We start from the raw sequence: 12708 nt of genomic DNA on the forward strand, positions 1-12708 counted from the left end.
AGGTTGCAGATTGCAGGTAAATAACATATCATATCAACAGAATGAGAAGTTATCTATAATTAAGATGTAATTAAATTTGTTTGTAGAGCAGCAACAGTAATGTTTATAACAGCGAGTCACTGTATAAAGTTAATTATACAGTACCAGTCACAAAGTTCTTTTCTACATTGTAGATTAATATTGAAGACATCCAAACTATCATTGGTAAACAAACAAATGCTCAACAAACCAGTTTTTCTTTTTATATTTATTTTTTTTTAGTTGCTATTTACATTGTAACCATATTGAAGACATCCAAACTATGAAGGAAAATATGGAATTATGTGGTAAACAAACAAATGCTCAACAAACCAGAATATGTTTTATATTTTAGATTCTTCAAAGTAGTTGAATGAGAAGGTGTGTCCACACTTTTGACTGGTGCTGTATATCTCACTGTAATCAAATCTAAAATGTCAGTAAATAAATAACATTCCTGAATGAAGTTTATAAATGATGATAATTAATAATGAAAAACACAGACATCAGACAGTATGTCATTCCTCCTGTCCTATTCGCTCCTGTTGGCTTTGTCTCAGCCAGCAGAGAAGTTTACAAGAACAAACTTAGATAAACAGACTACAGACATACAGCTTTTGGTGTCTGCCTGTTACACTAACTGATCCTCAAATATTAGCAAATGTTACTTTTGAAAAAAACCCAACACAAAATGTATCTAAATATGTACAGTACCAGTCAAAAGTTTGGACACACCTTCTCATTCAACTACTTTGAAGAATGTAAAATATAAAACATATTCTGGTTTGTTGAGCATTTGTTTGTTTACCACATAATTCCATATGTGTTCCTTCATAGTTTGGATGTCTTCAATATTAATCTACAATGTAGGGGAAAAAAATAAAGAAAAACCATTGAATGAGAAGGTGTGTCCAAACTTTTGACTGGTACTATACATATGTCGTTGCTTTATAAATACAATACAATGCAATATAAATACACTGTGCAATATAATAGTTATTCTGTCTGTACATATAATATTCTAGTTACTGTTACTTTTTTTTTAAACTTTTGTTTACTTATTTAATATTCTTACTGTTTTACTGCTTATTTATAATACCTGTTTTTGATCTTGTTTTGCACTATGCTGCTGTAAATCCTGTCAATGTCCCCCACTAATCTTATCTTATCTTTATATTAATATGAATATTGAAAATGTATTAATTTATTGTGTACTAATTAGCAATTCGACGCATGCAAATTTCCCTCCAAGTAAAATATCTGAAGTCCACGTTGACGCGACTCTCTCTTTCTACGGTTCTGTATTTTCCCCCTTTAGGCTGTCGAAAAACCCGCGCATGCGCAGTAGGACGCCGCTGGCTTTGCGTAGAAAACCATGGCCGTCGCGATGCAGACGGAGGATTTTCCTTATTTACCTTCGGGGCCGGTGGAGGGTATGACCTGTTTTTAATATTCAAAGCGTGTTTATTTTAATAAAAGACTCTTGCTTTTCAATGCACTCGGTTACAGTCGCAGGTTTACCCCCTCTTTTTAAAAGGAAAGCGTTGCAGTTAGCATCCTGCGAGCTAACGCTAGCCGGCCGGCAATGCATGGTGGGCGGAGCATGCTAGGCTAAGCTAGGCTAGGCTAGCTGCAGCCGCTTCAGCTCCAAGGTCGATTAGAGCATGTCTGCATCCGATGCAAAGTGGCTCCTCTGCAGGAGCACCAGTGGAGACTGGGGGGGGCATCCTTACATTTGGCTCATTAAAGGGTCATTTTCACAGGTGCATTTATTTTTATTTTTTTATTAGGCCATGTGTGGTCAGCTGCTATGCTCAGGTCTCACTGGTGTACTGTGCATCATTGTTGCTAAACTCTGCATGCATTTCATTCAAAAAAAAAAAAAAAAAAAAAAAAAAAAAGGGGGAGTGTACCAATGCATATGTGTGTGATTATTTACTTTATTTATTTATTAATGAGAAATGCATTCACAATTACCCAGAGCCCAAAGAGACACTTTAACAATGTTTTTTTTTTTTTTTGTCCAGCCAACAGTGGGAACCTCAACATTATTACATGTATAGTAGCAGTCAAAAGTTTGGACACACCTTCTCATTCAACTACTTTGAAGAATCTAAAATATAAAACATATTCTGGTTTGTTGAGCATTTGTTTGTTTACCACATAATTCCATATGTGTTCCTTCATAGTTTGGATGTCTAAAATAAAGGAAAAACATTGAATGAGAAGGTGTGTCCAAGCTTTTGACTGGTACTGTAATTCATAAATAATCATTTATTTTACAATTTTAACCTGTTATTGACTCCCATCTTACTGTACAGTGCAGTAATGTAAAGCCCAAACTGACAATTTGGTATATTTTAATGACAGTACCAGTCAAAAGTTTGGACACACCTTCTCATTCAACTACTTTGAAGAATCTAAAATATAAAACATATTCTGGTCATTGAGCATTTGTTTTTTACCACATAATTTATGTGTTTTCATAGTTTGGATGTTTATTTAATCTACAATGTAGAAAAAATTAAAATTAAAGAAAAAACATCCAAACTTTTGATGTACAATAATTCATAAATAACATTTATTTGGAATTTTAATGTTATTACTCCCACAAACTAAATACAGTACCAGTCAAAAGTTTGGACACACCTTCTCATTCAAATATATGTTTTATATTTTAGATTCTTCAAAGTAGTTGAATGAGAAGGTGTGTCCACACTTTTGACTGGGACTGTATATTGTAATTTTAGTTGCTATTTAAAAGCTGTTTTTTTTAAACTGAAAAAATGATCAAAATAATTCTCTGAAAACAACAGTGAACAAATCAACCTAACAGAATTAGAAGTTATCTATAATTAAGATACAACTACATTTGCTTGTAGAGCAGCAACAGTAATGTGTATAACACTGTTTAAAGTTAATTATATCTCACTCTAATCAAATCTAAAATGTCAGTAAATAAATAACATTCCTGAATGAAGTTTATAAATGATGATAATTAATAATGAAAAACACAGACATCAGACAGTATGTCATTCCTCCTGTCCCATTCGCTCCTGTTGGCTTTGTCTCAGCCAGCAGATACGTTTACAAGAACAAACTTAGATAAACAGACTACAGACATACAGCTTTTGGTGTCTGCCTGTTACACTAACTGATCCTCAAATATTAGCAAAATTATTGTCTAATTGATTCATTGTTTCAGCTGCACGCTTAAGGTTTTTTTTACACGAAAATCTAACTTTTGTAAAGTTTTACAGCTCAGTGACAACGTTGAGTTGTTCGATAGTTGAGTGGAATGATAACACCTCCTGCTGAGTTAGCATGAATCAGAAGAGTTCCCTTAAAAAACTGTTCCTAAGAGTAAAAACACCTCATTAAGTCATCCCCAAATTGATGTTAGATTACTGATATATTGATGATTGGTAAACAATGCCAAGGGGGATGTAAACAGATCTACCTGTGTGGAGTGTGTGCTGAAAATGCTGTGTCACATGTCTTTAATTACTTGTATTTCTGACATCAGGCGTATTTTATTTATTTAAAAAAAAAAAAAAACAGCTGTTGACCAGTGCTTTGAAGATAAATTCCAAAATGCAATTATTTTGAAGAAGAGATATGAAAGTGAAGTGCGTCACTGATGCCTTTGTGAGAGCAGAGACGGCTTTTCTTGCAACCATAACTTTCTGATCCCTCCCTCTAATGTGACGTGAGCGTTGTGGCACATGTACTTCTACCTAAACTGCCCACTGTGTTCATATTGATTTATCTAGCTGAGGCTTCACATACTGCTTATTCTTTATTTTTTTCTGTACGTGACAGCTTTTTGCACTTCTGGTTAGACGCTTAAACTGCCTTCGTTGTCTCTGTACTCTGTGCAGTGACAATTAGGTTAATCTTATCTAATCTAATAAATGCACAGCTTTTGTCTGAAAAAAGCCTCAAAGCTTTAACAGACACATGAAGACATTGACGTATTCCACATCTGAGATTAAACGGATCTCATTCAAACCAACTCGGTAACTTAAAGACATCATGAGGTGACATGCTACTTCAAAGTCATAGCCAACCAAATCTTAATCCCCTGATTTAATACTTGGCATAATCATATCTGTGTCGTAAATCGGCAGTTATTTTGTTCACGTCTTTGCATCAAGCTGAATACATTGTTTGAACGAAAAACAAAGAATCAAACTCAGAATTAATGTTTCTGTCTGTCTGGTGTTTACAGATATGTTCATAGGTGTTTGCCTGCGTACTTGCATGTACTGTCAACATTTGCATGAGTGTCTTACATTTACCAGGCAAGAACTACTACGTGAAAGAAAACTATTTAAAAAAGGCTTGTTCATAAAAAGTAAAAATAACTCTTAATACTGAGGATTTCGACACCACTGAGCTGTCTTGATAAATAAAAAGCATCGTGAGCAAAAGTGTTGTTTGAACTTTTACCCTCAGATATGGTTTTTCTTACGTTTTGTGTTTATAATTATATTATATCCCATGAGATGTGACCTGATTAGTAATCTTCTGTCTTTCTCTCTCCTCCCCTGCAGTAAATAAGATGATAAAGGAGCACGGCGACCTGTTTTCTGACTCCCAGTGTAAAGTCTGCAGCGCTGTCCTCATTTCAGAGTCTCAGAAGTTGACTCATTATCAGGTCAGTGAGCCCACAGTCTGCTGCTGCTGTTCCTCTGTCAGGGGACTTTACTTATTTTTAACGGTGCTCTTGATATGGGTTAAAGCTGCGTAATTATTAGCTAGAAAGGTATGACCATCTAATGCCCTTTACATCCAATGAATGGTTTAAATATGTCTATAAGAGAACGTCCACATTAATCTGGCCAGGTAGGTAATGTCTTTTTTAAATGTCTTATTTTGTCCAACACCCAAATATAATCCGTTTTAAATGAATTAAAACAGAAAGAAGAAAACAACATTTTATGGTATTTTTGCATGAATGAATTGCTTTTTGAAATAGTTAGCGATTACTGTCGTTTACTTGGCCCCACTTCAAAAGCAGCGCACCAGTTATCAGACAAATAAACTTTGAAAATACTTTTAACACAGTCCTGGTGTTTGTTGTTCAATTAGTACTGAAACATTTGTACTTGTGTCTTTTCAGAGCAAGAAACATGCCAACAAAGTGCGGCGTTATCTTTCCATCCAGAACGAGAAGGAGCCGGCGCTGAAAAAGTTAAAGTCGTCATCGTCTGAAAGTGTGAGTAATAAAATGCTCAGTTTAAGAGGTCACCCAAACCAAAAGTTACTTTTTGTTATCCTGAAACTGAACCAATGCTTTGAGTCACTCTTCACTGCAGACCAAGAGTCCTTTGATATTGGGCATCTCCACTGCCGATATTAACATAAAAGTTGATTAGATTATATCGTTAAAAATGAATACATGTAACAGAAACCTAACCGAGGCTGTGTGGTGTGTATTAAATGTAGTTTTATATTAAATATTCATTACTGTAAAGAGTTACCAGGTGTATCTGTTAACTGCATCCCACTGTTGATGCATATTAAAAGCTTTGAAAAAACCCTTTGTCCCCCAGAGGAAGCCTTAGTGGAGAATATTTAATTACACAACAGATGTACAGGCAAGTGATGCCTCTTGTAGCCATAAATGATTTATGTTGCTGTGTGTGTGTGTGTTTTCATAAGCAGGACTGTAACAACGGAGACACCGACCGGTCGAAGGTGTGTCATGTATGTAACATGACCTTCTCCTCTCCCGTGGTGGCCGAGTCGCACTACCAGGGCAAAGTTCACGCCAAGAACCTGAGGCTGAAAACCGTCGGCCCCCAGCCTCCAGGTATGTACGTGAATTTGTATGATTTTAGTCCATAACCTTTGGCTCTTTTGACCTTTCGCTGTCTTTTTCTGATACAGCGTTTTGCTAATATCTCGTTTCCTATGTATAATTTAAATTGCAACTGTTGTTTCTTAAAGGTGCTTTATTGTGTTTATTGCATCTCCTCTGCAGCAGTAGCATCCCAAACACCGCCGACGGTCCAGCCGAAGAAGAAACCTGCAGACGAATCGAGCGGCTCGCCGGCGACGGGCGGCGACGGCAACAGCAACCCGGACCGCTTCTGCTCCATCTGCCAGGCCTCCTTCAACAACCCGCTCATGGCCCAGCAGCACTATGTAGGCAAGAAGCATAGGAAACAGATGACCAAGCAGAAACTGATGGAGACGTACGGTCCTTCCACTGCACCAGGTCAGACCACAGAACTTATCAGGAGAAATAAATCTTTCTTTTTACTCTCTGCATAAGTAAACACACCTCTCTCTCTTCTCCTGTGTGTCTGCAGCTTCCACACTAAAGGGCTACCCATGCACCGTCTGCAGCATCGAACTGAACTCTGTGGAGCAGTACCAGTCTCATATTAGTGGCGCCAAACATAAGAACCAGTAAGTTGACACTTTTTATACTCCACATGTAAACAATTATGTTTTCAATCCCTGAAAACAAACCTTTTGTGCTGGCTCTAAACCTGCTAACAGGACTTTTCACATGTTTACACATACTGGTTCTCTTCTTCTTTTATTAAGGAGCACAAGCAAAACCTTCCATGGCACGAACGCATCGGTGCAGCCAAGTAGCCCTCTGGTTATAAAACATTTTTAAGGCTTCTGATTGGCCAACATCTTTTTTTTCTAGATTTTTGCACGGTTGGCAAACAGGACATTAGGGTTGTATCGCTTCCTGTTGTTTTTTTCATGTGCTTGAATGCACTTCAATTGCGCTCTTGCATCTTTATCCGTAAAGAGATTAATTTAGATTCTGTCTGCCTGTGGGCAAGGTTTCATCCTGACGTGTCTGATTTCTGTTTTTGTTTTGACCTAATCAATCAATATTGCGAAAAAAAGAAACAGTCCTCAGACGAACAGAAATGTCTCAAAACAAATCTTAAAATGTGTTTTTTTTTTTTTATAGAGTGAAGAAATCGGGCCTGAACACTGCAGAGAACCAAGAAGCAGCAGAACAGTCGTTCGAGGGCGACGTCCAGTTTGCAGCCGAAGATAACGAGTACGCTCCAGAGGACACGGAGTACTCAGAGGAGAACCAGTTCACTTGAGGCTGGGCTGGTACAGACTGCAGAGGATTCAGTCCGGACTTGGAATGACCCCAAATCAACCAGCCCCCTTTAACACATTAACATCAACCTCAACCTCCACAGACCTTCAGCTCCCGTCAGAGACTCATCTCAGTAGGTTTCCCCCCTGGAACAGAGTCACCCGGACCCTGGAATACCCCAGAGTGGTATTTTATCATTTCCAGTTCCCAACTGAAACGGTTCAAGTTTTCTCCTCTAAAGGCCCAAACGCACTGAACGCATCTCATCTGACACGCGTCAATTGATGCTCCAATGGCGACCTGCAGCATTGAAATGTCAACACCACAGAACCAAAAGGTTGCTATTTCGTTTTAACGCAGATACCCTTTAACACCTTATCTTTTAAAATGATTGCTGTTTGAATGAAAGTTTAAATTGATGATAGGAAATTGGCGTCATGCACGCGCTATATGGAAGACGTACCACTCTGTTGTACAGTTACAGAGTGAAGCTCCTCTCGCCTCCTAAACAAATCTTTGGCAGAGTGCAGACACCCCCCTGCAGAGAGCACACAAACCCGACGTCGTTTTATTTTGGTCTGTCATCAAGTTACAAATGGAATTTATGTTAGCGACAGCTGATGCGACCTACTGCAGACTACGTTTGTCATTTTAACCAGTGAAAGCAACAGCAGTGTCATTATAATTAATACGTAAAAAAATTTTTATTAAGACGACGTCCTCTGGGGAAAAATCCAAACAGGTGCTGCAGCTGCTGAACAAGAACAGCTTTAGTCGCTGGTTCCTCATCTGATGCGCCAAAATCGAAACAAATTAGAGGATGCACCTCAATCTGCTTTGACTCATAATAAGTTTTTTTTTTACTCGTTTGACCTTTTTAAAACAATACATGAACTGCAGAACGTGCATGTCAGATGCTTTCGGTGCGTTTGAGCCTCAATGAAACAAGCTTATGATGCGGATGGTAAAACGTCTTCTGTTACAGACCTGCGTACTGACTGGAACCGACTCTCTCCGTGTCGGTGTACATTAGGGCTGGGTATCATGTGACGTCTGTCTATACTTAAAACTTGTTGGGTTTTTAAATCCTATATGAGAGCTCAGCCAAAAATAAAACACTAATAAACGTGCAAAATTCAGATGTAAATTGATGAATATTGTAAGTGAAGAAAACTACAAATCTGACGTTGTATGCCAGCTTTCTGTACTCTGCTTCTGACAGAGGATCAAACCAAGTATACAAGTGTGAAACCCAGCCTTAGTGTACTTTCTAGGTGTCCCGATCAAGTGCTTTGGCCCCTGAGTCCATTTAATATGTGGTATCTCCAATACTTGTATTTATCCAAATGTTGATTAGATAAGTATAATCTGACACATTAAAATACCAGCTGTAGACTTATAACTGTTATTGTTCACAGGCTACTTGATCAAAACTAAAGGCCCTGGTTAAAAGCTATTATTTTCATCGACCTAACTTATGGATTTAATTCAAATGAGAATGTGACAGCTTGAAATTGATTTGGTGTGATGCGATCAGCTGTGATTGTTTAACGAGAAGACGTCTCACTCTGTTGGAGTTGTGTGTGTGTGCAGGCCGAGGTAGACCGAACAGCAGATTGGCTTGTCATTGGCCATCATTTAATCGATCTATTAGAGTATAGATAACGGTTCCTAGGGTCAGCTCGGGGCATTTGTATTATACACATCAAGGGAATAACAGGAGAAGAGTTTAAGGTTTGGAGACAGCAGGGTATTGTAATCATCTAGCCCCCCCACTAATATCTAACCAATACTAACATCTAGTACCAGATCAAAGCAAACGCTGCTTTCCGCTTCACATCTCTAGATCCTCCCCTCACCTGAATATAGTTGGTTTGCATCTCCAGTGAATGTATTTATTGAAACGTCTCCTCTTCCTCTGCTTTCTGCAAGTTTTGAGTATTTCTGAACCGATGGCCGATGCGGTGAAATCGAACTTTTGCACGGCCAGACGAGTCGCTGCAGCCCGTTGTGATGTCGCTGTCCAGACAGATGGAAGGAGAACTTTCTGTCCAGATACTGGATATAGTTTGTGAAAACAGATGTTGTTAGTTTCATTTTATGAGATGTTTTACAGTTGTTTCTTTTATCAATTTTTTTTTTTTTTTTTTTTTTTTTTTTTTTTTTTTAAATTTAAAGCCAGAATATGTCCACAACTTTCCATGGAAATGTTACTCGTTCTGTGTAAATTATTAAGTACCAGATTGTGAATTCACTAAATTTCCTTTTTAAATGTTCGATCTGGACAGAGCCGATATTTCCCTTCAGGTGGCCCAGAATTCCTTATTTACCTTATTCTTGTTGGCCGATTCTTTCTTTTTTTTTTTACTGTGAACAAACAAAATCAATTTCATTAAGATTGATTTAATCGTGCGTTCCTGTAAGACATTACATTTACATAATGTCTGCAGGTTGCATAAAAGGAGTAAATTGTTTTATCGGAGACCATTAATGCTGCTAAAAGGGTTATTTTGATCTCAAAGAGCCTAAATTAGATCCTCTTCTGCTTGAAACAAACCAGAATTTGTCAGCAACAACAAGCATTTCATAGAGGTTGATGTCATTTTATAAAGTTTAAGGAGTCTGGACAGTGTTGATAACAAAAAAAAATGGAGAGCTGAAAGGGATTATGATGAAAAACATGAATATTATCCTCTCAGATGCAGCGGATGTGTAACAGCTGTGAGCTTAAAGTATAAGCTTTTTTTGTACTGTTGAGTTTTGGTTTACTGAAAGAGTTTTTAAATACTTTCCTTCTGAGCTCTGGGCTTTGTAAACTCTAGAAGAGACTGATAGATGCTTTCTGAGCTCTGTAATAATGACTGTCAATAGCAGAGATTTTCAACAGTGATGTCAAATTAGAAAGTGATGTCAATATTAGAGGTATTTTTTCTTTTTTAAGTCCATTTGTCCTCGTACAAGACGATCGGTTGAATATTTCAGTATTGAATGTCTTCAAACATGTTTTTTTTTTCAAAGAGGGCTCATACATACTGTATAGTTCATGGTGTATAGAAGACAAATGGCCTTTTTTTTTTGTTTTCACCCTCAGCCTTTGTGTGTTTGGTGTTTTGTGATTTAAGATTTATTTTCAATATATGTTGTGTAAAACTGAGGGGGGGGGGAAATGCAGCGAAGATGTGCATAAAGTGCAGAAATGTTTTAAGAGAGTTTGTTTGTTTGCCTTAAACACTAAAGTTTTTTCTCTTTTCTCAGTTTGTACATCCTCAGTTCCTTTCCTCGCCTCCTCACCTGGCATCTTAGTCCCACCTACCTACCTATGATGCAAACTGAGGAGGCGAGGAAAAGAGACACGAGGCAGGCGAGGCTTTTAACAAAATAAGACATCTTTGCTTTGGAGCGTTTAAAAGCGATGTTAATTAAACATGACGTGTAGCACAGCAGCATCATCTGTCTTTTATGATCTCTGTCAGATGAGCACGACGATGTTTACGACTACTTATATATTTTATTTTTAAATCGACTTACAACGTGGCATAATCTGAAAGGAATGTGTCTTTCCTCTTTTATACATCACGGGTGCTGCAGAGGATTTACCTGTGCATCCTCACTCATAACTCCATAAGATGCATTTCAGTTATTGTGTCTTCTGGGTCTCAGGTAGGAGGACAGCGGCACAAATGAGAAGAGTGCTTCGTATCTAGTCGACCCTGACCCGCTGCTTCATGAGTGTAAACACATTTTCTATTATGAAAAGGAAGATTCTCCTGCAGTTTCAATGGCTAATGGTTTGAGTGTACATATCCGTGCAATGGTTAAACATTTCCTGCAACAAAAGCTCGGTTGGGTCCAGTCAGATGTCTGAGAGGACTACTCTTTATTTCAGAATGGTGTTACGTGCTTTTAGGATTAAGAAAGTCCTCTTTACTAATAGATGTTATTTCGTATGAAGGGTTTGTTTTGTACATGGAGAACAAAAACACGGTACGATGATAATGGAAAGAACAGAAAGAGACCAAGATCCCTGTGAGCAACCGTTCAATAAGAATAGAAGAAACCACCAGTCATTGGTAAAAGAAACTGGAAGTGTAGCATCAAAATGTGTGCAAATTTAAACTGGAACAGGTTTTTTTTTTTTTTTCAGTGCAAAATAATGTCTATAACAAGCAGTAATTAACAGGCAACATGTTGCTTTAGCAAAGCTCTTTATCAAATGTTTCAATAGAATTAGAAGATTAGATTAGGGTTAGTGGGAAATTAGCTGAACAAACTGGACTCACAAATCACATTTTAAACTTCTTCAATATAACCACCGAGGAGACTGATAATGATTGTTCTGGACTGGGAAAGAAATTAAAAATCCAAGTTCCAACAGTATTGTCTCCAGATATGCAACACTGAGGGGAGATCGATTAATGTAGAAGTGTCTAAAGATTCTTTGCCCATAAAGACAAAAACAAGAGAAAGACACATATTTATCCAAACACAGAGCACAGTGAAATCACACACTGAAGAGACTAAAGAGGTCAAACTAAACTGAGCTTCACCACATGATGGAGCACTTACTCTTTGCTGCTGCTCGATCAGCTCACGTAAAAAAGTGTTCAGGGTTCAGACTGAAGTGACATTTTCCTTAAATGAGCCGTCAACAGTGAGCTCAGCACGCTAACAAACCATTTTATTTTACATTATTATAATAGTGGTACTAAAAGTGCTATCTAACAGTCATATCAAACAACATGGGTATGACTGGCTTCTTCTTCCTCAGATTTTCTGTTGATGCTTTTAGATTAGTTTTCTCTGTTGAGAGCTGTGATCCAGGGTAAGGGCTGTCTTCTCCTCAGTAAGCAGCCTAGCAGAAGTACTCCGGGCCTTTTCTAAAGAAAAAGTAGAAATACCACAGCCGAATATATAAAATACTCAAATTACAAGTAAAAAGTCCGAAGATTAAATGTTGCTTAGGTAAAAGTACAGACGTTTTATCAGCTAAATGTACTTAAATATATGCTTTATTATGCAGAATGTTATTTTCTGCTTGAATATTATATTGTTCAGTTTTATCACATACACACATACTTGTAAGATAATATTGTTTTTGTTCATGAATGTGGAGCCAAATTCTAGATACATTGTGTACTACTTGGTAGATTAGTACTATAGTACTGGATCATATCATATAAACACATGAGTTTATGTAAAAAGTAATTTGAAAGTCAAATAAATGTAGTGCGGTTGAAGTGGAAAAAAGTAGCATAAAATGGAAATACTCAAGTTAAGAAGTACAGTGCTCAGTAATTGTTTCATAGTTACTTTGCAACATTGCAGTCTGGTCTTACTACTTTCACTAAAAGGTGCATTATACGAAATTTGGTCATTTAAACTGACTCAACATGGTCATCAGTATGTGGAGGTGGAGATTTTAGAACAAGCACTTCTTTTGAAAAACACACTGAGGCTTTCAAACAGTGTTTTTTCTCCCAGCAGTCTTTAGTTGACAGTTTCGTAGAGCTTATACAAAGGTGAATGCTTATTAAGACACATGCAGACTGTTCTGAACTCAACACAGCGTTGAGTCAGTCGCCGTGAATTTCCTGGCTGAGGTT

The 12708-nt window shown here is 37.5% G+C and overlaps 1 protein-coding gene across 1 annotated transcript; it reads left to right on the forward strand.

The window, feature by feature from the left end:
• Positions 1-1365: 1365 nt before the first annotated feature.
• Positions 1366-10542, forward strand: znf346 (zinc finger protein 346). The gene is made up of 7 exons (XM_054625666.1): positions 1366-1451; positions 4575-4678; positions 5144-5239; positions 5689-5836; positions 6008-6244; positions 6339-6438; positions 6965-10542. The coding sequence occupies exons 1-7, from the start codon at positions 1394-1396 to the stop codon at positions 7104-7106; spliced, it is 885 nt and encodes a 294-aa protein (XP_054481641.1). The 5' UTR covers positions 1366-1393; the 3' UTR covers positions 7107-10542.
• Positions 10543-12708: the final 2166 nt, after the last annotated feature.

Source organism: Anoplopoma fimbria, chromosome 24, assembly GCF_027596085.1.
Source record: "Anoplopoma fimbria isolate UVic2021 breed Golden Eagle Sablefish chromosome 24, Afim_UVic_2022, whole genome shotgun sequence".
Classification (NCBI taxonomy): domain Eukaryota; kingdom Metazoa; phylum Chordata; class Actinopteri; order Perciformes; family Anoplopomatidae; genus Anoplopoma; species Anoplopoma fimbria.

Excerpts from the sequence above, each read along its gene's own strand:
- znf346 (XM_054625666.1), top strand. The coding sequence starts at position 1,394 with ATGGCCGTCGCGATGCAGACGGAGGATTTTCCTTATTTACCTTCGGGG. Across the intron at positions 1,452-4,574 it reads ACCTTCGGGGCCGGTGGAGG|TAAATAAGATGATAAAGGAG; the intron begins GTATGACCTGTT and ends CCTCCCCTGCAG. Across the intron at positions 5,240-5,688 it reads AGTCGTCATCGTCTGAAAGT|GACTGTAACAACGGAGACAC; the intron begins GTGAGTAATAAA and ends TTTCATAAGCAG.